This window comes from Mobula birostris, chromosome 6 (genome assembly GCF_030028105.1).
Source record: "Mobula birostris isolate sMobBir1 chromosome 6, sMobBir1.hap1, whole genome shotgun sequence".
Taxonomy (NCBI): Eukaryota; Metazoa; Chordata; class Chondrichthyes; order Myliobatiformes; family Myliobatidae; genus Mobula; species Mobula birostris.
The window spans coordinates 65,766,472-65,788,931 of record NC_092375.1 but is presented as its reverse complement, the minus strand read 5'-3'; the positions used below and the strand labels follow the sequence as shown (position 1 = coordinate 65,788,931).

Below are 22,460 nucleotides of genomic sequence, written 5' to 3'. Positions count from 1 at the left end.
AATCTTGTCACAATTTTTTGGGAATGCAAGGAAGATTGGGGGTGGGATGGAATGAGGGAACTCCAGATGAATAGTGACAAGGATAGGTGAGAGTTTCGTATTAATCATGATAAGTTTGTGCCTGAAAGGGAGGAATATTCATCTACATTTCAAAGATCAATTCAGAATATGAGCTATAGAAATTCAAAAAGAAAAAACAACTTTGTAACTTGCAATTTATTTTTAATGACATAGATTAAAATGTTAAGATTTTTTTCAAAATAATTGTTGCACAATGTAGGTAAACTTTACATGACTGATTCATGCTCCCTTTTGTTCAATTGATAGTAGCTGTTTTAAATGTATGATGTTAGGTGGTGTGATATTTGATTTGCTGATTGAAACACAAGACTGATCCATTGAATATGGAGAACAGGGGCAGCAGTGGAAGGACTTTTCCGTCAAGGTTTCTGTTTGGAACATTTTAAAAAAGTTTCCTTAGATCTTAAGGCTGAAATGGACACTTTCAATGTTAATATGAGGCAGAACTTATTCATATCACAGGATCAAGATACTGAAGAGGAATTAGTTTATCCTTGTCATATGTAGTGAGATACAGTTGCTTCTTTGTATGCCATCAAGACAGATCATGCCATACATAAGTACATCAAGGCAGTAAAAAGGAAGGCTGAATGCAGAACATAAAAACCTGGAGGAATTCAGCAGGCCAGCATGCAGTGTTACCGTTGCAGAGAAAGGACACTGAAGGTAGACAGTACATGAGCCACAGTAAGGTAGATTGGGTGATTAGAGATCATATTCGGGCATATGAGAGGTCATTTCAAATGTCTAATAATAGCAGGATAGAAACTGATGCTGGCCAGGATACTAATCAATGGTATTGGTTAAATTAACCAGAGTGTAAGAGGAAGAAAGAGTGTATTGAAATATTGCAAGGAAACCTTTCTAGTTGTGTTCGCCTTGATCCATTGGTCCTGAAGCCAGTTTTAATAACTTTTTGATAGGTCTGGGTTGTGAACAGCAAATAAATCCAGTTTATTTTGCTGACCACATTAGTCAAGGAAGATAGTTAAGAACAATGTTGGGCCCTTGAAGAATGAATTGGGAGAAATTGTTATGGGAAACAGAGAAATGGCAGACGAATTTAATAAGTACTTTGGATCTGTCTTCACTAGGGAAGACACAAGCAATCTCCCAGATGTATGGATGGGCCAAGGACATAGGGTAACAAAGGAACTGAAACAGATTGACATTAGGAAGGAAACGGTGATGAGTAGACTGATGGGACTGAAGGCTAACAGATCCCCAGGTCCAGATGGTCTGCATCCTAGGGTACTAAAGGAGGTGGCTCTGGAAATTGCGGATGCATTGGTGATCATTTTCCAATGTTCCTTAGATTCAGGATCAGTTCCTGAGGATTGGCGAATGGCTAATGTTATCCCACTTTTTAAGAAAGGAGGGAGGGAGAAAACAATCGCCCTGTTAGCCTAACATCAGTAGTAGGGAAGATGCTAGAGTCCATTATTAAAGGTGAAATAGCAGCATATCTTGATAGTAGTGATAGGATTGGGCTGAGCCAGCATGGATTTACCAAGGGCAAATCATGCTTGACTAATCTATTGGAGTTTTTCGAGGATGTAACCAGGAAGATAGATGCGGGAGATCCAGTGGACGTGGTGTACCTTGACTTTCAGAAGGCTTTTGATAAGGTACCACATAGGAGATTGGTAGGTAAAATCAGAGCTCATGGCATTGGGGGGAGGATATTGACATGGATAGAAAACTGGTTGGCAGATAGAAAGCAAAGGGTAGCAGTGAATGAGTGTTTCTTGGAATGGCAGGTGGTGACTAGTGGGGTGCCACAGGGCTCGGTATTGGGACCACAGCTGTTTACCATTTACGTCAATGAATTAGAGGAAGGCATTGTGAATAACATCAGTAAGTTTGCTGATGATACTAAGCTGGGTGGCAGTGTGACATGTGATGAGGATGTTAGGAGAATTCAAAGTGACTTGGATAGGCTGGGTGCGTGGGCAGAAACTTGGCAGATGGCGTTTAATGTGAATAAGTATGAGGTTATTCACTTTGGGAGCAAGAACAGGAAGGCAAATTATTATCTCAACGGTGTGGAGTTAGGTAAGGGAGAAATACAAAGAGATCTAGGAGTACTTGTTCATCAGTCTCTGAAGGTGAATGAGCAAGTGCAGAAGGCAGTGAAGAAGGCTAATGGAATGTTGGCCTTCATTACAAAGGGAATTGAGTACAAGAGCAAGGAAATCCCTTTGCATTTGTACAGGGCCCTGGTGAGACCACACCTGGAGTATTGTGTGCAGTTTTGGTCTCCAGGGTTAAGGAAGGACATCCTGGCTGTGGAGGAGGTGCAGCGTAGGTTCACTAGGTTAATTCCTGGGATGTCCGGATTGTCTTACGCAGAGAGATTAGAGAGACTGGGCTTGTACACGCTGGAATTAAGGAGATTGAGGGGGGATCTGATTGAGACATATAAGATTATTAAGGGATTGGACAAGATAGAGGCAGGAAATATGTTCCAAGTGCTGGAAGAGTCCAGTACCAGAGGGCATGGTTTAAGAATAAGGGGTAGGTCATTTAGGACAGAGTTGAGGAGGAACTTCTTCTCCCAGAGAGTTGTGGAGATGTGGAACGCGCTGCCTCAGAAGGCAGGGGAGGCCAATTCTCTGGATGCTTTCAAGAAGGAGCTAGATAGGTACCTTATGGATAGGGGAATCAAGGGTTATGGGGACAAGGCAGGAACTGGGTATTGATAGTAGATGATCAGCCATGATCTCAGAATGGTGGTGCAGGCTCGAAGGGCCGAATGGTCTACTTCTGCACCTATTGTCTATTGTCTATTGTCAATGCAGTGATGTAAAAAGAGGTGAAGATATTGACACATGTTGAACAGAAGGGCATGTGAGTGTAAATTGTATTTGCATCAGATGAAAATAATTAGGAATAACACATTGAATCCATGTGTGCATTCTTATCCATTGGTATTCTAATCTGTCTGGTTTACCAACTTGCTGCAGAAAAGACATAAGATTGATATTTTGTACATTTCAAATGGGCCTTGATAAAAGTTCTTTGCTAAGTTCAATGATAATGAGCAGAAGACCCAGATAAGATATTATTCACTACTGTAGATGTGGGAAAACAAAGCTGAATAACTAGTTAGAGTTAGTTCTGCTTTCTTGCAGCAAATCCATTCATACTTTTTTAAAAATTTTTCCATCTCATAATAAGAAACCGAGGTATGATCTTCACAGCTGTTTCCCCTTCATGGTAAAACAGCTCAATATGCTGTGGTTAATTCTCAATAAAAGTATATGTAATCTAACCTGAATTCTTAGGCAGCATGGAAGTTCAAAATGCCTTTCTCATTTACCTCCATTTGACACAAGTCTAATGTGTCATTTTCATTTTCTTCCATTATTTCCAGGACTTATTTGTCACTCCTATTTACTTGCATTGAGTACTTACAATGCCCTTTTCCCATTGACTTCATTAAAGAAGGTTCATTTTCAGTTACTTTCATTAAATGCAATCCCAATGTCTATTTTCATTGACTTCATTAGCTACCACTCCAGTGCATTATTCTCATTGATACTTTTAGTGTCATTGTGTCATTCCCAATTACTTCTTTTGGAAACGTATCAGAATCTCAGAGCAATATACAATCACATTTTCTTTTGGAGCATGTTCATCTTAGCATGCCATTTCTATTTTCTTGTATTTGATGCATGTCTGAAGTGTCATTCCAATTTACTTCCATTAAACGCAAGTCCTTGCACAAACATTAGCCAAAAAATAATATTAAATCTGGTGCCAAATTCTAATCATTCTCAGTTGATGCTTGTTATGAGCGAGTGAAATAGGAGATTATTTTTCCGGCAGGGATAGTTAACGCTACCTGGCTGATAGCAGTTTGACACTAGATCATAATATTTCTTTAGTCTCTACCACATCAGATGACATTTAAGTTTCACTGTTTGAAACCATATTTGTGAAAGCTAAAATCATAATCCCATTAGGACAGTAAAAGCTCTAACCTTGTGCTGTGTACTGGGAAGCTAGTTGGATGTTGCCAGTTTTGTTTTCAGATGAGCTCTCACAAACATTAGTCATTGGGTTTAGCCATCAACAGTTGAATGTATTTCTTCAGTTAGCCCACTAGAAGTCAAAAGTAAAGTAGCATTCTATTCTAATGGCTTGATAGTTGTGCAGGACAGTCTTAACTCCTCCAAGTTAACACAGTAAATATAACTCACACATATAATACATATAGTAATATTTCCACAAATAGATTAACAAATAATTAATCCTGACTACTGATCATATCTGTAGTCCTGAACCTGAGAGAAATTGCTCCCTGCTGGAAGAGTAAGTAATTATTTCCCATCTTGATCAATCAAATTTTGTCACAGCTGCATGCGCAACAGAGGCAGCACATCATCTTCCTTGTTTCTCTCTCGTTAATTTATATATCTGTCATTAATTTGTCTAGTTTATGTATTTACTCCATTTATTAGGTAAAATTTCCAATTGGCTATGTATAGTTTTTAGTTGTATATTTATCTTAGTTTATTTCACTGTTAATACTCACAGATTTCTTGCATGTAATAGTTTTTACAATCTCTTGTACATTGAATTTACCAGATAATCTCTTGCTGTGATCTCCAACTCTTCCTGTTCACCTACTTTTCATTATAACTCAATAGCTTCCTGCTCTTTATATTCACCCAGCAATCTCCTGCCTTTCCTACTCTCACTGCAATCTCCTGCTCTTAAGACTCACTTGGCAATTCCCTGTTCTAGCTAAGTAGCCAGTGATCTCCGTCTCTTTATCCTCAGTGATGTCTAATTTTAAGCTCCCTCACTGCTTTTTAACACAGCAATTTATTCTGAGGTCCTTTCACTTTTCAGAGAATTTCTCTGCAGGAGCCTGTTTCATGCAGTATGTAGCACACTGAGGTGCTGACAAGTTAGGTTTTAAAGTCTGGGATTTTGTGAACTCACAGGTATTTTATAGAATAAATTAGGGCAAGATGGTATTGTGAGGAAAGATTTTCATACATGTCTCCATATACTACACTGAGATTTACTTTCTTGTGGCCACTCACAGTAAATACAAAGAAACACAATAGAATCAATGAAAAACCACATGCAACAAGACGGACGAATAATCAATGTGCAAACGTCATTAAACTGTGCAAATACAAAAGGAAAAAATAAATAAGCAATAAATATCGAGAAAATGAGATGAAGAGTCCTTGAAAGTGAGTCCATAAATTGTGGGAATAGTTCAGTGTTTGGGTGAATGAAGTTATCCTCCCTGGCTGAAGAGCCTGATGACTGAGGGGTAATAACTGTTCCTGAACCTGGCGATGTGGATCCTGAGGCTCCTGTACCTCCTTTCTGATGACAGCAGCGAGAAGAGATCATGGCCTGAATGATGGGGGTTCTTGATGATGGATGCTGCTTGCCTGTGACAGTGCTCATTTTGTTATGCTCAGTGGTGATGATGACGTTACCGATGATGGACTGAGCTGTATCCACTACCTTTTGTAGCCTTTTCCATTGGTGTTTCCATACCAGGTCATGATGCATCCAGTCGGTATACTCCCCACCGTGCATATATAGACATTTGTCAAAGATTTGGATGACCTGCCAAATCTTTACGAACTTCCAATAGTAGAGGCACTAGCATGCTTGCTTTGCGATGGCACTTAAAGGTTCAAAGGTTCATTTATTACCAAAGTACATATGCAGTATACAACTCTGAGATTCTTCTCCAGATAGCCATGAAACGAAGAAAACACATGGAAGTTATTTCAGGGAGAAACAGCAAATATTATCAACCACCCCACAAAACACCCTCCCCCTGCATGAAATGCGTCAAGATCATCGGGCCCCAAAACCCCCCTCTGCCCCCACAAAAAATTTAAAACACAATAAGAACATTGACGCCTCTCCAATACAACATGAGCATCAACTCCCCCCCCCACACAAAACGTCACTAGAATCAGCAAAATTGAGTTGAAAATCAGCTCACACCCTGTCCCATAGCCTCCTCACCTCACAGTTCATGCTTGCTGCCTCCCGGAATCCTCTCAGAGACAGCAAAGCGCTGGATCACCCCTGTGATCTCCAAACTACAAATCACAGATTCCAGAAACACATTCAAGATGAAAAACAAACGTTAAAGAAGTGAGGTAACTACTTTTGTGGTCTATCCAGGAGATGTGGACTGAGGTGCAGGTGCCATCTTGATCGGATGCTTACGTGCTGCACCCAGGACAGATCCTCTGAAATGATAACGCCAAGCTTCAAGCTGCCAGCCCTCTCCACCTCAGATCCCCTGATGAGGACTGGCTCCTGGCCTCTGGTTTCTTCCTTCTGTAGTCAATAATCAGATCTTTACTTTTGCTAAGATTGGGTGAGAGGTTGTTGCCATGGCTCCACACAGACAGGTTTTCAATCTCCCTCCTATATGCTGATTCATCACCAGCTTTGATTCAGCCAATGACAGTGGTGTCATCAACAAACTTAAATATGGCACTGAAGCTGTTCTTAGCCTGTCATCGCCAATAATTAAATAAAATAATATAAAATAAAACAAAATAACTAAATCCAAAGCTGTATGATTTGTCTCTGACAGTTGCTGCTACTTTTCTTACTATGATTGAGAATCTCTCACCTTCAATTATACTCACCATCCGTAATGGTCCTGCACAGAGTGTGCTTTTGTCTGTAAAGTCTTTTCAGCCACTGCTGCATGACACTGTCATTGTACTAGTTCATCAAAGAATTTGGAAAGTTTTGGCATCCTGATCACACTGGACTTCCGTATGGCCATAAAGATCTGTTGTTGCTGCTTTAGCAAAGGAGAGTGTTATTTTGTCCTTTCTGTTAGTACGAGCCACATGGTATGAGCTACAACGATTGCAGTAAGTAATTGAAAGCAGGAAAAGGTTCTTAGTTAGTTTTTTGTTTTATTGGAGTTCCAAAGATATGAGAAACCCATCTAGTTTCCATAATTCTCTATTGTCATGTGCTGCTCCTAAGGCATGAGATTTGGATGTTGTTTTAAGCACCAGGACAGATTTAAAACATCAGGGTGTCAGAGCCCAAGGCGAGGAACAGGCTGGTTCAGCTCGCTACTCGCTCCATACTGAACTAAGGGCCTGTGACCACTCTATTTGTGGACTTCAATTCTGAGCGCTATTTACTTGCTTGTTTTTATTGTTTGCATGATCTGTTTTTTTCTTCTCTGTACATTGCGTGTTTGACAGTCTTTTTTAATGCGTTCCTTTGGTTCATGGCTGCCTGTTGGGAGACAAATCTCAAAGTTGTATAATGTATACATAGATAATAAATGTACTTTAGACTTTGAACTTGGATTCAGTGGTAAACTTTTACAGCAACACTAGCTGCCTTCTGTTTAGGTAAAGAGATTCAGCTGCTTGAGCAGAACCAGAAGGAAGGTAGCTGTGCCATTTCAGCTACTATATGAAGTGGAGGAAAAGCTAAAGAAAATGAGATATGAGCTTAAATCAGGTAGTATTTTACAATGGGCAGAATTATAGTTGTACAAGTTCTTAAGTATAATTCCAGAATGGATAATTTAAAATGAGCTGCACAGTCTGTAGTGCTGGTGGTGGTGGTGAGGGAAACGGTTAACAAAATTGCCTTGGCCCAAGGTCATCTTCAAGCTCAGTGGCCAGGTGGTCCACAAACATAAACACACCCATCACAGACATCCCTATGTTTTACTCCTACTGTGTCCACCATCCCATTTCTGTGTTTATTGACGTGAGTCAAAGAGCTATAAAATCATACATTTAGAATAGCATTATCTAAAATATGTCTACAATATTCAAAACAAAAATTACCAGTCACAAGTAGGTCACATGAGCCATATGTAAATAAAGCACGTAATGCGAAAACCGAAGTTTACAGTGCAGTTTTAAGCAGAAGTTAATCTCGTAATGATTAGTCAAAATTTGGTCACTGTCAATTTGGTTAAATTTAAAACAAAGTTATATGTTAGAATTACATTCAAATTGTACAGGACAGCTATTGCAATACTTTTTAAAACAGCTGCTACAGTAGAGCAGCTGGGCAGTCTCACACGAGTATTGTCCCCATTCCCCTTAACAGCTTTATTCCTTTGATGTTGTAATTGCTTTGATACTATAAAACACTCACAATTTTACTTAACTCTTCTCATCTCAAGTAACAGGATATGTTTTCTTTAACCTAGGTTGCAACTTATTTACAAGAACATTTATTAAAGTGGGCATCCCTGCTTTGAGAGTTAATCCAGAATACCTTTGAAAACATTTACATGCACATTGTTTTAAAAGTATTTTATATTTATTAACATCATTGTCTTTTGTACAACGCTGTATTTTATGCCAATGTACAGTGCAAGGGAAATATTTTCTTAGAACTCCTACTAGATCAGTTCAAGATATTGTATATTTAAATTAACATTTCATTCATCCCCAAGCACCCCTCTACCTCCCATCTCCTGTAGTGCTACAGGGAACTACTGCCTATGTCAGGGCACTGGCTGACATTGGCCTCACTGACATAAACTTTATTCTTTGCCTGTTCTTTCTGTGTCTTTTCCTACCTTAACTTTGGCTTACTTTAACTTCTTTTTCAGAGGATTCATCCAACCATTTTTGCATTTCACATCAACATTGAACAAACACAGACCACCCTACAGTCTTCTCACATTTTCCTTTATCTAACAACACATCTGCATTCCACCCATACAATGTAATTCTCAACATACTGAATGCTTTCTGACCCATAATGTTAATGCTACCAGAGGCTCGGGACGGGGGACTTTCACGCTACCCTTCACGCACACACAATCAGGATGCTCACACACCTGCACATAGACACCCACATTTTGGAATTACTTTTTTTTTAGCCACACGCTTACCGAATTTTTCCTGTGCTTCCTGTGGAACCCACATGAGACCTGAGCAACTTTTTCCTTCTCGTGGGAAATGACCCAGACCGCGGCAACTGCTTCCTGTGCCTTCTGCAGAAACAGACCCGGACCTTTTTTTAACGCTGCTGCTTTCCTATGTTGGTGACCAGGGCGTTGGTATATCTTAGCTACTCCACACAGGAGGGAATTTGTTTGTCAGAATCAGGGTCAGTCCCTTGCACAAATATGAGGAGTCTAGAATTTAAGACTGATCAGCTGCCAGGGCTGAATTCCTTTCTCCCATATAACAAAGTCAAGGGTTAGCCGTGTTGGTGGAGCCTCCAAGTAACTATCATCACTGATAATAAAATTAAGTAACTGGAACCAGAACATAGGCACTCTTACGACTCAGTCATACTTTATTTTGCTTGTGCACAAGGAGAACAGCATGGTGCCTGTCACCACACCGTTCTGAAGCCAGGACAGAACAATGCTATTTTTATACAGAATTGGCTCATCAGTTATGGATATTGACCATCTGGTAAATTGTGTATGTTTGAATTCCTTACTTGCAAGATCAATCACCATTCAGAACAGAGATGTTAAAAGTCAATCAAAAACTACAAGCTGACAACCGATGTCGCTTTGAAGTTAGTAAAACATTGTTCCATGGTGTTGTCAGCTCTGTCCGCCAAAGAAAGCAAGATCTCCCAGTGGCCACACATTTTAATTCCACATCCCATTCCCATTCTGACATGTCTATCCACGGCCTCCTCTACTGTAAAGATGAAGCCACACTCAGGTTGGAGGAACAACACCTTATATTCTGTCTGGGTAGCCTCCAACCTGATTGCATGAACATCGACTTCTCTAACTTCCGCTGATGCCCAACCTCCCCCTCGTACCCCATCTGTTACTTTTTTTTTATACACACATTCTTTCTCTCACTCTCCTTTTTCTCCCTCTGTCCCTCTGAATATACCCCTTGCCCACCCTCTGGGTTCCCCCCCCCCCGTCTTTCTTCCTGGACCTCTTGTCCCATGATCCTCTCATATCCCTTTTGCCTATCACCTGTCCAGCTCTTGGCTCCATCCCTCCCCCTCCTGTCTTCTCCTATCATTTTGGATCTCCCCCTCCCCCTCCAACTTTCAAATCCCTTACTCACTCTTCCTTCAGTTAGTCCTGACGAAGGGTCTCGGCCTGAAACGTCGACTGCACCTCTTCCTACAGATGCTGCCTGGCCTGCTGCGTTCACCAGCAACTTTTATGTGTGTTCCATGGTGTTGAGTGTGCTTCACAGCCTTCAGTCATTCCTATTTCATTTATCTCTGGCATCTGCTACTGTGTAAAGGGAAGCTATGTTCTTCAAAGATCTTTCTAGAAAATAACTTCAGAGGTTTAGTTGAATATACAATCCTGCAGACACCTTCGCTTATCTCGCCTGTAGTAAGCAGGGTCAAAGGTCTCCATTCTCTGGGTTGATGGCACCACGTCTCAGTCATCCTTGGTTGGATGTTTTCCTTAACCCTTGCCTTACTGCAACTCCCACAAGCCTCACAGTCATAGGTATAAAGCAAGTAGAGCAGGAGGATAAGCACACAGCCTTGAGGTGTACCTGTGCTGATTATGATTGTGGATGAGGTGACTATACCTGAAGAAATGCGGAATTTTTTTCCCCATTTGTGTATTTGTCCCTTCAGTTGCTCTAGACAAGTGGAATTATATATCTGCATCTATGATTAAAACATAGGCCCTAAAGCAGCATTTGTGTTTATAGTTTCAATCCTTTATATAACTGCAGTCCAGTAAGTTGACATGGTTTGCCAAAGGGGGCAAGGAGCTCATTTTATAAGGGATTTAGCCTTATCAGAATTAGCCCGAAATTGGATCTATAGCATATTTAAATTGCATCTTGCTAACTATAGTGTGTTTTGTCATGGCGCTTTAGCATTTCATGGTTGGAAGACACTGCAAATGACGTGCAAATAAAAGCCAAGAATAAATTCAACTCTCTGAAATAGTATTGATTTACCAGAGTTACTTTGGGAAGCATTTCAGGTTTGTTGTCTGTCTGTTTCAGGATTTCTTCATTAGTCTTATCCCACTGACAATAAGCCTTTTCTTCCCTATGTGCTGGAAAGCCTAAAGGATTATACATAATGCGTATAATCCAACAAAATCCTGAAAGATAATATTTTTGGGGAAAATATTCAGTGAAAATGGTTGTCAGAGAGTAAACATCAAAAGGGAGAGTCATACCCCTTCCAAATCTAATCAGTTATAGCTAGTTTTTGCATATAACTTCAAATGCTTTGTATTAAATCATTGAATTCTATTATATCACATCATACACTGTGTAATGAAGAATGTGGAAAGGATCCTGCATTTAATTTTGGCACAGCATAACATTGCTTAAAATAGCCTGAAGCCAGTGTTGTACTCTCTGTTACTGCTAAGAACCCATTTTTCAATGTCATTCTCTGTGAATATGCAAAGAAGAAATGAGTTCAGTAAACTAAGTATATTTCTGAGTAAATTTCCAAGGTTGTTACTTGGTGTGATTTTGTGAGAATGTTGTTTATTTGTGCATTGGTATCAAAATTTCAATAAGGCTGTTAAAACATCATGCTGCATTAAAATAATACTTTTAATCCATGGCTTTGTAAAATGAGAAATATGCATGAAAGTTGGAGTTGTAGCAACATATATATTCCACTGTATTTGACTGTTATACATTCAGGCAAGCTAGTGTTGATTTTGTCATACAGTAGAACTATTGTCAGATGGACTATCAGTGCTCATCTTTATTAAAAACAAGGCCCAGCAGATAACTTAAGCAGCCACAAGCTTGCTGCAGTAATTGGAAAATTTCCTAGCGAGTTGCCCTGCTTTGCTACTCCTGCGCCTCACCAACCAACTAGCCTTTCTGTGTGTGGAGCTTTATGTAGTTGGAGTTAATAACAAGAACATGCTGGAACTGAAAGAACTTATTCATTCAAATTTACCAAGTGTTTGACAACATAATCAATTTAAAATGCCATATTTAAATTTACTGACAACACCACTGTCACTGGCGGAATCAAAGGTGGAGATGACTCAGCCAGTAGGAGGGAGATTGAAAATCTGGCTGAGTGGTGCCACCACAATAACCTCTTATTCAATGTCAGCAAGACCAAGGAGCTGACTATTAACTTTAGCAGGGGAAAACCTGAGGTCTGTGAGTCAGTGCTCATCGGGGAATCTGAGAAGGAGAGGGTCAGCAGCTTTGAATCCTCGGTGTTAAGATTTCAGAGGACCTGTCCTGGGCCCATCGCGTAAGTGGAATTGTGAAGGAAGCACGGCAACTCCTCTGCTTCCTTTTGATTCAGCATGACAACTAAATCTTTGACAAACTTCAATAGATGCATGGTGGAGAGAATATAGACTGGTTGCACCAATGCCCTTGAGCAGAAAATCTTACAAAAAGTAATATACACAGCCCAGTCCATCACGGGAAGTGCCCTCCCAAGCACTGAACACATTTACATGGAGTTCTGTCACAGGAAAGCAGCATCCATCATCAAGGACCCCATAGCAACCAGGCCAGGCTCTCTTCTCATTGCATCTATCGGGAAGGTGGTACAGGAGCCTCAGAATTCTCACCACTATGTACAGGGTACATTATTACCCCTCAACCATCAGGCTCTTGAACCAGTGGGGATAACGTTACTCAACTTCATTTGACCCATTTCTGAAACGTACCCACAACCTACAGACTCACTTTCAAGGACTCTTCATCTCATTTCCTCAATATTTATTGCTTGGTTATTTATTTTTTATTTTGTAATCACACAGTTTGTTATCTTTTGCACATTGGTTGCTTGGCCACCCCACTGGGCGCGGTCTTTCATTGGTTCCATTTTGATTCTTGGGTTTATTAAATATGCCCGCAAGAAAACGAATCTTGGTGACATGCAAGTACTTTGATAATAAATTTACTTTGAACTATGAAATTAAAATTTCACTTACTGCAGAACAACCTTTTAGGCACTCTAACTTTTACAAAATGATAACTGAATAATCGTGAGCTGAGACAAGCAAAAAGAAACACCTTTGTATTTTATGCAGTGGATTCCTTACCAACAGATTTATAACATGTCAGAAAAATAGGTTTATATCAAGATGTCATTTGGAAATATAAGGCTTTGCTCTTCTGCCTTGATTTACTTTTTAGACATTGATTCAATACTGCAGATTTTAAATTTTATCAATTATCTAATGGTTTATGACATTCAATCTTAACTCAGATTCTAGATTTAAATGCTACGTCATACCTGAGCATAGCTTGCCATTATGATGTTAAATGTTGTTTCATTCCCTTAAATTATATCACAATTAACATTAATTGGTCTTCCATATAATTAATACCTCTGCAGTCTTTCTGCTGTTTCGCTCACACAGAAACAGTGACTCTACTTCAAAATAATTCATATTATCTTTTGTCTTTTGATACCTTCCTGAGAAATTTTGTGCCTTTCATTCCTCATTTCCAATTTTAAAATAGTGTAACTGTTTTTGCAGCATCAACCTATTTAATTTGGTATTTCCTGCAAAGATTTCGGTAGCTAAGCAACCTCATCTTTATTTAGCAAGCATAAAATATCAAATGTCAATAAAAATGATCACGATTCCAGTGGGAATGTAAAAGGTGTTGTGCATTAGTTTCAAAAAATAAATCCCTAATTTAGAACCCACTGATAAATTAGATTCCTTAGAGGAATGAACATTGTAATCCAGTCCTTTGATTAGAATGCAGCCATTCTTCAAAGCCTGGTTTTGATTTTTGTGAATACCTTCAAGAATGGGGCTATTCAACATGACCCAATCTCTATAAAATGTGCAGGACTTAAAGTCCGAAGATTTATCTGCTTTCCTTGTCACATGGGATGAACTGAAATTCAGGCGCAACACCTTCAGAATATTTTCATTGGGCGCAGAATAGACAAGGGCTGAAATCAAAATGCCGCATAAAATATGTGGAAGAGAATGACGAGAAAAAAATGAGACTGCTGTTAATCAAAAATAATATTTGTATATTACATTGGAACTTGCCTGCTACATAGCTAGTTTTCAGAATATTATAAATGGATGATTTGAACTCTCAGCTATTTCCTTTTAAGTGTTTTTGGTGTGTATTGTCTCCATCTAACTTATAACTTGTGAAGTATTATGTTGAAAGGGAGACTGCACTGAGCTCATGAATAAAAAGTTATGTTGTTAAACTAAATATCAATGGTTGACATTCAGCAGTACTAAGAGCTAATATATTAAAGTGGAGTTTACTTGGCTTTGCCTTAATGATGCGTCTTAGAGTAATGCAGCAAGTGTTGGAACAAAGTGATTTTGCTTCACATTGTTGCTGCAAGTAGAATTAAGTGCAGCCTTAGCTTGGATTATAGTTTGACCTCATACTAGAGAAAGCAAAGTAAGAATCTCTGCATGCAGTTAAGACGAGATTTTCACCACCTGGAGCTTAATGTTACGCAGAAGCCAAAATACCTGGGCTAGATAGTGTAACTGTGGATTTGGATTTCTGTGCATGATCAGTGTTTTATATTCAGTTGAATTACGGGCTAGTGGATGCAGAAAGAAAACAGTAGCTAAATTCACCACCCTGTCCCACCCCCAATATCACCGCCCCTGAGTGTGTTGAAACCAGTACCTATTAGGAAGTAATTTGACTCTATCCAGCCTCCATCCATGCAGAACCGCAAGAATTAGCAGAAAGCTAATTATTTGATCCAGAAGTCTGTGCCAGGTTAAAAGGCAACAACAGCAGTTTACATTTATATCAGTACTTTGAAGTAAAAAAAAATCCCAAGGGGCTTAATTAATGGACTTAAAGATGTTGGACTTGAAGTTGGAAAGGAGCAATTGCGAGATGGACTTAAAGATGTTGGACTTGACGTAGGAAAGGAACAATTGGGAGATATAACCAACAGCTTGGTCAATGAGGTGGTCCTTAAGAGAAAGTGTTACTGGTTGGATATAAGCTGATCCGACAGAAAATGGTGGATACAGCCCAGTCCATCAGTGTGAAGCCCTCCCCACCATTGAGTACATCTACATGGAGTGCTACCACAAGAAAGCAGCATACTTCATCAAAGACCCCCACCATCCAGGCCATGGTAGGAGCTACAGAAGCCTGAGTTCCCACAATACCAGGCTTAGGAACAATTAGTACTCTACAGCCATCAGGCTCTTGAACTGACTTGGCTAACATAATCCACCACTACTCTGAACTGATTCTATATCCACTGATTCATTTACAAGGACTCTTTACAAATCGTGATCTCATTATTTTGTTTGCACAGTTTGTCTTCATTGGTGTTTGTCAGTCTTTATATATAGTTTTTCATAAAAATTCTATTCTATTTCACTTTTCCTGTGAATGTCTGCAAGAAAATGAATCTCATGGCAGTGTATTGTAACATACAGTGTATGTACTTTGATAATAAGTTTGAACTTTAAAAAATGTAAAGGTACATGGGAAATGCAACGTATGTCATTTGCTGCATCCAAAATTTATTTAGAGATCCAGCATGGTACTAGTCCCTCACAGCCAATGAGGTTGCACTGCCAATTATACCCACGTGACCAATTAACCTATGAACCTGTATATCCTTGCAACGTGGAAGGAAACTAGAACACTCAGAGGAAACCCATGCGGTCACAGGAAGAATGTACATACCAGTCACCAGTGCATTGAACCCAGGTTGCTTACTCTGTAATAGCGTTACAGTAACCACAACGTGATCATGCCACCCCAAAAATGTACAGATTATAATACTATTAGAACAAATACCCTTTTATTTAATGTTTCCCTCCATTAAGCAGAATGCAAGGTTTCACTATAATTTTAGTCGTGAACAATTGCCCAAGCAATGTCAGAGGATACTGTATGTGTTATTTTAAAAACTGGATAATTAAAATAAAATCTACAAATTGTGATCACAGACGTTGATAGTGATTCAGAAAACCAATGTAATAAAAATGAATATAAATAAATTTCTATTAATTAGTTTATTTGACCATTGCTTTAGTTCAGCACAGGTTGCTAGCTGCACATGACTTATAATGAGCCACCTGAATTTTGTTTTACTTCTGTTCCCCTCACTTATTCAAGGGCAGGTTCAAAATAGTTGAGTTTTTTGAATCTTGGTGGTAACATTTTATTTTACGTATTCAGTCTTTATGATTTCCTGTGAGCGAGTTACACAATTGTGCAGGCAAATTTTAATGAGATTATGGATATGTGATACTGTATGTTGGTGCAAAGTAGAGTTTTAAGTTTGATCACTTTCCATCATCAGAAAATGTAAAATACAAGGTCAACATAATTTAGTATGTTGTGTATGTTAATGTATTGGAAGACCATTGGATGCGTTTAACACCATATTAAGTTTTGTTGACAGTAGCACAGATGCTCAATTATTTTTCTTTGCACTTAGTTTCACAAAGGTCCATAATTGTTGATTCTTTAATTTGATCAAAAATGTGTTTTTTGCAAATATATTTAGTGATTGTAGTGATCAAGGTAGTGCAAATGTGGGCATTTCTAATTTCCACATTCACATCAATGATATTTGTTATTTTACCTATGACAGGTTGGAGGAGGAGAAGAATATTCTTTTAAAATTACAGGAAGATTTGAATGAGTATTCGTGTTGGCTGGAAGATACAGAGAAGACTTTGAGATTAGTATCGGAACCTGGAAATGAGCAGCAGCTGAAAGAGTCACTAGAGAGAGTCAAGGTAATAGCCCAGCACTGCTTTAAAAATGTGAATTTCATTGTAGTGCCAAATTCTTATTTCATGCTGTTTATTTCCTATAAATATATGCACCAAAACACAGTTAAGAGGTCCATTTGAAAATTGCTGTGCATATTTTAAAAGGCTTCTAAATTACACATCATTAGGAATAAAATTATCAAATTAATACTTCTCTGCAGTGCTTCAGTGGATTATTGAGCAGCGGTGCTCAGCAGGGTGGCACTAAAATGTAGAGTTACCCAAATTTGTTTGTGAATTCTGTTATTACTCCCTCTGAGCCTGAGTAGTAGGCTGACAAATGTCCTTTGTTAAATTCAGAAGTTTAAAGATCCTGTACCTGGTCACCATTTAATAATCTCAAACTACAAAGCAGTGCATCTAAGTGTCAGATGAACCCCACACAAACAGACTTGCTGGCGTTACAGTTTTCTTTTTGTGATAGTTTTCTTGTGTTTTCATGAACAAGGTCAAAACAGTTGCGATTCACCACTGCTTGTCATAAAGAACTCAAGGGATATGAGGGAACATTGGATGAACAAACTAAAGCAGAAGAAAAAGTCTTTATAATAACCATGGATGATACAAATAGCCCTGACTTCATGCTCAGCAGTGAATTGCCTGCACTTGCTAATAACTCAAGATAAGAGACTGAATTTAACTTACTTTAATCTCTAGCTACAGGCTTACTCCCAAGGCAACACTGAACTCAGCTAGCCCCTATACAGAGGTGTCATCATGAACATTTAAATCATCCCAAAAAATAGCCATAAAATACATTCCAGTTGGCCATGGATGTGAATATGAACTTGTGATCTTTCTGAATGCCTTTGACATTTAGAAGCCCTCAAAGCATACCAGAACTATGAAAGAAAAAATCTTTAATTTTACAAAAAGGATGTATAAGTGCTATAAAAAAGATAAGGTGTATCTAAACAAAGTAAAATAATTTACAATGTATAAATTAAGTAATACTTGCCTTGGACCTCATAGCTTATACTCTCCATTCAAATTGAGATGCTGTTCCTGTAACAGGTCCAGCTTGGTCATGTTATTTGGGTGCCCTCTTCAGAGTGGGTGTAACATCCTTGTGCTCCAACTGGATTTCCTTTGCAGTCTGACACTAGAACTAGTTTTTTAAAAAAACTCAGGATCAGCACACAAGTTAGAACGGTGTTGTCAAGAAGCAGCATTTCAGTCAACTACGGACTTGCAAATGAAGTATTATTTCTTGAGGAGAAAATAGTTTGAAAAACCTGTGGATGTTGATTGTGCTTAGCGATAAACACAAATTGGGACGAGCCCGCGAGATGCTTTGACATAAAGTCAACTGCATATTGAAAGCTAAATGGTACATCAAATCTTAAACAGGTCAATGCCTTTTATAGGTTTCCAATCTTTCTTTGTTAGCTAAAAGAAAGGAAAACTAAATAATGATATTTACATTTTCCACAGTGTGCTCCATAAGGAATAGAAGGATTTATCCTCACTGTGGCTTCGCTCCCCCTACTCTCTAGTGCTGCCCAAATATGAATTTAGTCACTGCAGGTTTGCCAATGTACCTTGTTTACATTGGGAATTAATTCACAGATATTAAATTTGTATTTTCCTCCTTTAATTATAATTAATTTCACTTCAAATGATACATCAGAAGTATGCTGGTCTGTTGTCATGAGTAAGCAAACTGGTCTTCTGATACCTTATGTCCAATGCACTAATGCAACAGGCCTCCCTGAGAGGTAATAGAAACTGATATCTCAAGAAAAACATTTTTAACCTGCAAATGTTGGAAATCAAGAGTGAATAAAGAAAACGCTGCAAATACTCAGAAGGTCAAGGAGCATCTATAGAAATAGAAACAAAGTTATTGTCCCAGGCCAAAGACCCTTCGTTACGCTAACTCAGAACAGTTCTGCATTCTCAAAAATTCTTGTCACCATTACATTTTGCTTCCTCCCACTGGGTCAAATGGCTTTTATTGTTTTGACTCTCAGGTTTTATGAAACCTTTGAAATAATAATGTTAAAATCCACTGCATCGAATTGATTGCCCTCATACGCTCACTTGATTACCTCTCAAACAATTTAATTAAGTTTGTTATACATGATAATCCCTCATCAAATCTATGCTGTCTCCAATTAATTTTCTGAATGAAGGTTTTTACTTGTTTATGCTGGCCATTAGAATTGATACCAATACCTTGTCCAAGCTTCACTAACTAGCAATTACATGATTTATCTCTCTCTCCAACAGCTCCTTCCCCATCTATGAGGAACTAGATTCACAGTCCTCTGGCAATACTCTGATAGGGAGGAAAAATTGAATAAAAATCTCTGCAATTTTTCTGCTTGCTTCTTTTAACTGCTGGGAATTATTTAGTTCTGACAATTTATACAGTTTCAAAAATGATTTGTTTATCCCATCCATCTTTAATGATGTTGTGCTTGCCACCCTCTCTTGAGAAAAGGCTATTACAAAGTGCTTATGAAGATACAGATCCATTCCACGCATAGCATTTTTGACTCCTACTCTTTTTGCATCGTTCATTATTTACTTACTACACATTTTATTTTATTTTCCAGTATTTTTCCATATCCGCTCTTTGCTATCCAAATTTCTCTTTAATTTCATCCCTATACTCTATTAAAGCATCAGAATTTGATACAAGCTTCCTCTTCTCTCTTGTCTTGCCCTCATGTGCATTTGCTGATCCAAGAAGTGCTGGTTTTACAGAAAAAAGAGGCAGTCCTAGAAGAAAATCCAGCCCTTAGACAAATATAAAAGTTGCATGATAATTTATAGTTAGATTTTGAGTAAAAATGGTGCTAAGTTGGAACATGCATCTCATCTTCCAATTTATTTTAGTTACGAGTGGAAGAATTGCCCAGGCGGAAAGGGATATTGAAGTGTTTAAATGAAAGAGGAGGAACAGCACTCAAAAGCAAGTCTCTGGCCCCAGAACAACGCTTTAAATTGGAAACAGATCTCCTGCAAGCGAATAATTGCTGGACAAAGGTATGAACTATTGGAAATTGCGCACATTGCTCAGCATAAAGCTCTTTAATTAAATAGTTGGTTTAATTATTAGGATGATTAATTGAAAAATGCTAATATCACAACTGCATATTTTTGTTTAGCAATTTTGTGTTGTAGATGATGCCTGTTGAATGCATATCTTTGCCAGAAAACTGATGTATGAATGAATGTTGTCCTTTGGCTTAATTTTTAATTAGATACATTCTAGTTAAGTTAGGTTTTTGGAAAACTTTTGTAATTTTTTCTTCAAACAGAGAAACCTGCCTGTGTTTCATTGAATCATATTAATGCTTTATCTATGTTGCATGTATTCAAAATGAAAAATGTTTGAGGGGGATATTAGAAACATACAAAAACTACAGCACATTACAGGCCCTTCGGCCCACAATGTTGTGCCGACCATGTAACCTGCTCTAGAAACTGCCTAGAATTTCCCTACTGCATAGCCCTCTATTTTTCTAAGCTCCATGTACCTATCTAAGAGTCTCTGAAAAGACCCAATTGTATCCGCCTCCACCACCTTCACTGGCAGTGCATTCTACGCACCCATCACTCTGTGTGGAAAAACTTACCTCTGACATCCCCCTAGTACCTGCTTCTAAGCATCTTAAAATTATGCCACCTCGTGTTAGCCATTTCAACCCTGGGATATCCTTCTATAATTTTCGATCATTTGTTTTATTTAGTGTTTAAACTGGCGTGTAGAGCTCATAGTTTAGTCTTTATGTTCAGCATTGTTGCCCTCCTGACCTATTCAACACATAAAGCAGAGTTTTCTGTAAATTCACTTTGTATTATTATTGAGTCATGAAAACATAACTCTGTTAATCAAATTCACTGCATTTATAACATTAACTTTTGCTTCATGATTCAGGACTAGTGACCTGTTATACAGCAATTTGAAAGCAACCATCTTGCTAATTGGCTTACAAGTTGTATTACTTGATGTTTATATTTCAAAGAATAGCAAAGATGTGGCTCAGAATCTGGTTTATTATCACCGGCATATGTCATGAAATTTGTTTTTTTGTGGCAGCATTACAGGGCAATACATAAAAAGATACTAGAAGTTACAATAAGAAATATAAACAAAAAAAAAAGAGCCAAGTAGTGAGGTAGTGCTCATGGGTTATGGGTTGTTCCAAAATCTGGTGACGGAGAGGAAAAAGTTGTCCCAGAAATATGTTGCAATGAAGGGTCTCAACCTGAAATGTCAATTCTTTTTTTCCTTTTCATTGATGCCTCCTGCCCTGCGGAATTCTTCTACCATTTTGTGTGTGTAACTCCTAAAATGTTGAGTGTGTGCCTTTAGTCTCCTGTACCTACGTACTCCGTGATTGTAGTAATGAGACGAGGGCATGGTCTGGGTGGTGTGAATCCTTCGTGATGGATGCTGCCTTCTTGAGGTACCATCTTTTGAAAATATCCTCAGTGCTGAGGAGGCTAATACCCGTGACAGAGCTGGCACCTTTTTCTGATCCAATAGTCAACGAGAATTGGAAGAGCAAATCTGCAGAGAGATAGCAGGCAACTGCAGGAAACAAAGTTGTGGTGGTAAGAGATTTTAATTTTCCATATATTGATTGGGACTCCCATACCGTTAGGGGTTTAGATGGCTTAGAGTTTGTAAAATGTGTTCAGGAAAGTTTTCTAAATCAATATATAGAGGGACCAACTAGAGGGGATACAATATTGGATCTCTTGTTAGGAAACGAGTTAGGACAAGTGACGGAAGTCTGTGTGGGGGAGCACTTTGGTTCCAGTGAGCATAACACCATTAGTTTCAACTTGATCATGGACAAGGATAGATCTGGTCCTAGGGTTGAGATTCTGAACTGGAAGAAGGCCAAATTTGAAGAAATGAGAAATGATCTAAAAAGTGTGGATTGGGACAGGTTGTTCTCTGGCAAAGATGTGATCGGTAGGTGGGAAGCCTTCAAAGGAGAAATTTTGAGAGTGCAGAGTTTGTATGTTCCTGTCAGGATTAAAGGCAAAGTGAATAGGAATAAGGAACCTTGGTTCTCAAGGGATATTGCAACTCTGATAAAGAAGAAGAGGGAGTTGTATGACATGTATAGGAAACGGGGAGTAAATAAGGTGCTTGAGGAGTATAAGAAGTGCAAGAAAATACTTAAGAAAGAAATCAGGAGATCTAAAAGAAGACATGAGGTTGCCTTGGCAGTCAAAGTGAAGGATAATCCAAAGAGCTTTTACAGGTATATTAAGAGCAAAAGGATTGTAAGGGATAAAATTGGTCCTCTTGAAGATCAGAGCGGTTGGCTATGTGCGGAACCAAAGGAAATGGGGGAGATCTTAAATAGGTTTTTTGCATCTGTATTTACTAAGGAAACTGGCATGAAGTCTATGGAATTAAGGGAAACAAGTAGTGAGATCATGGAAACTGTACAGATTGAAAAGGAGGAGGTGCTTGCTGTCTTGAGGAAAATTAAAGTGGATAAATCCCTGGGACCTGACAGGGTGTTCCCTCGGACCTTGAAAGAGACTAGTGTTGAAATTGCAGGGGCCTTGGCAGAAATATTTAAAATGTCACTGTCTACAGGTGAGGTGCCGGAGGATTGGAGAGTAGCTCATGTTGTTCCATTGTTTAAAAAAGGATCAAAAAGTAATCCGGGAAATTATAGGCCGGTAA

At 38.7% G+C, this 22,460-nt stretch overlaps 1 protein-coding gene across 12 annotated transcripts in view; it reads left to right on the top strand.

Moving 5' to 3' along the window:
• The window catches only part of dmd (dystrophin), a 1,961,093-nt gene that overhangs the window by 1,411,147 nt on the left and 527,486 nt on the right, over nucleotides 1–22,460 (top strand). For all 12 annotated transcript variants that reach the window (XM_072260552.1, XM_072260560.1, XM_072260554.1 and 9 more), the window contains 2 exons: nucleotides 16,612–16,759; nucleotides 19,640–19,789. In XM_072260552.1, the coding sequence (XP_072116653.1) occupies nucleotides 16,612–16,759; nucleotides 19,640–19,789 (298 nt within the window). The remainder of the gene's footprint in view (nucleotides 1–16,611; nucleotides 16,760–19,639; nucleotides 19,790–22,460) is intronic.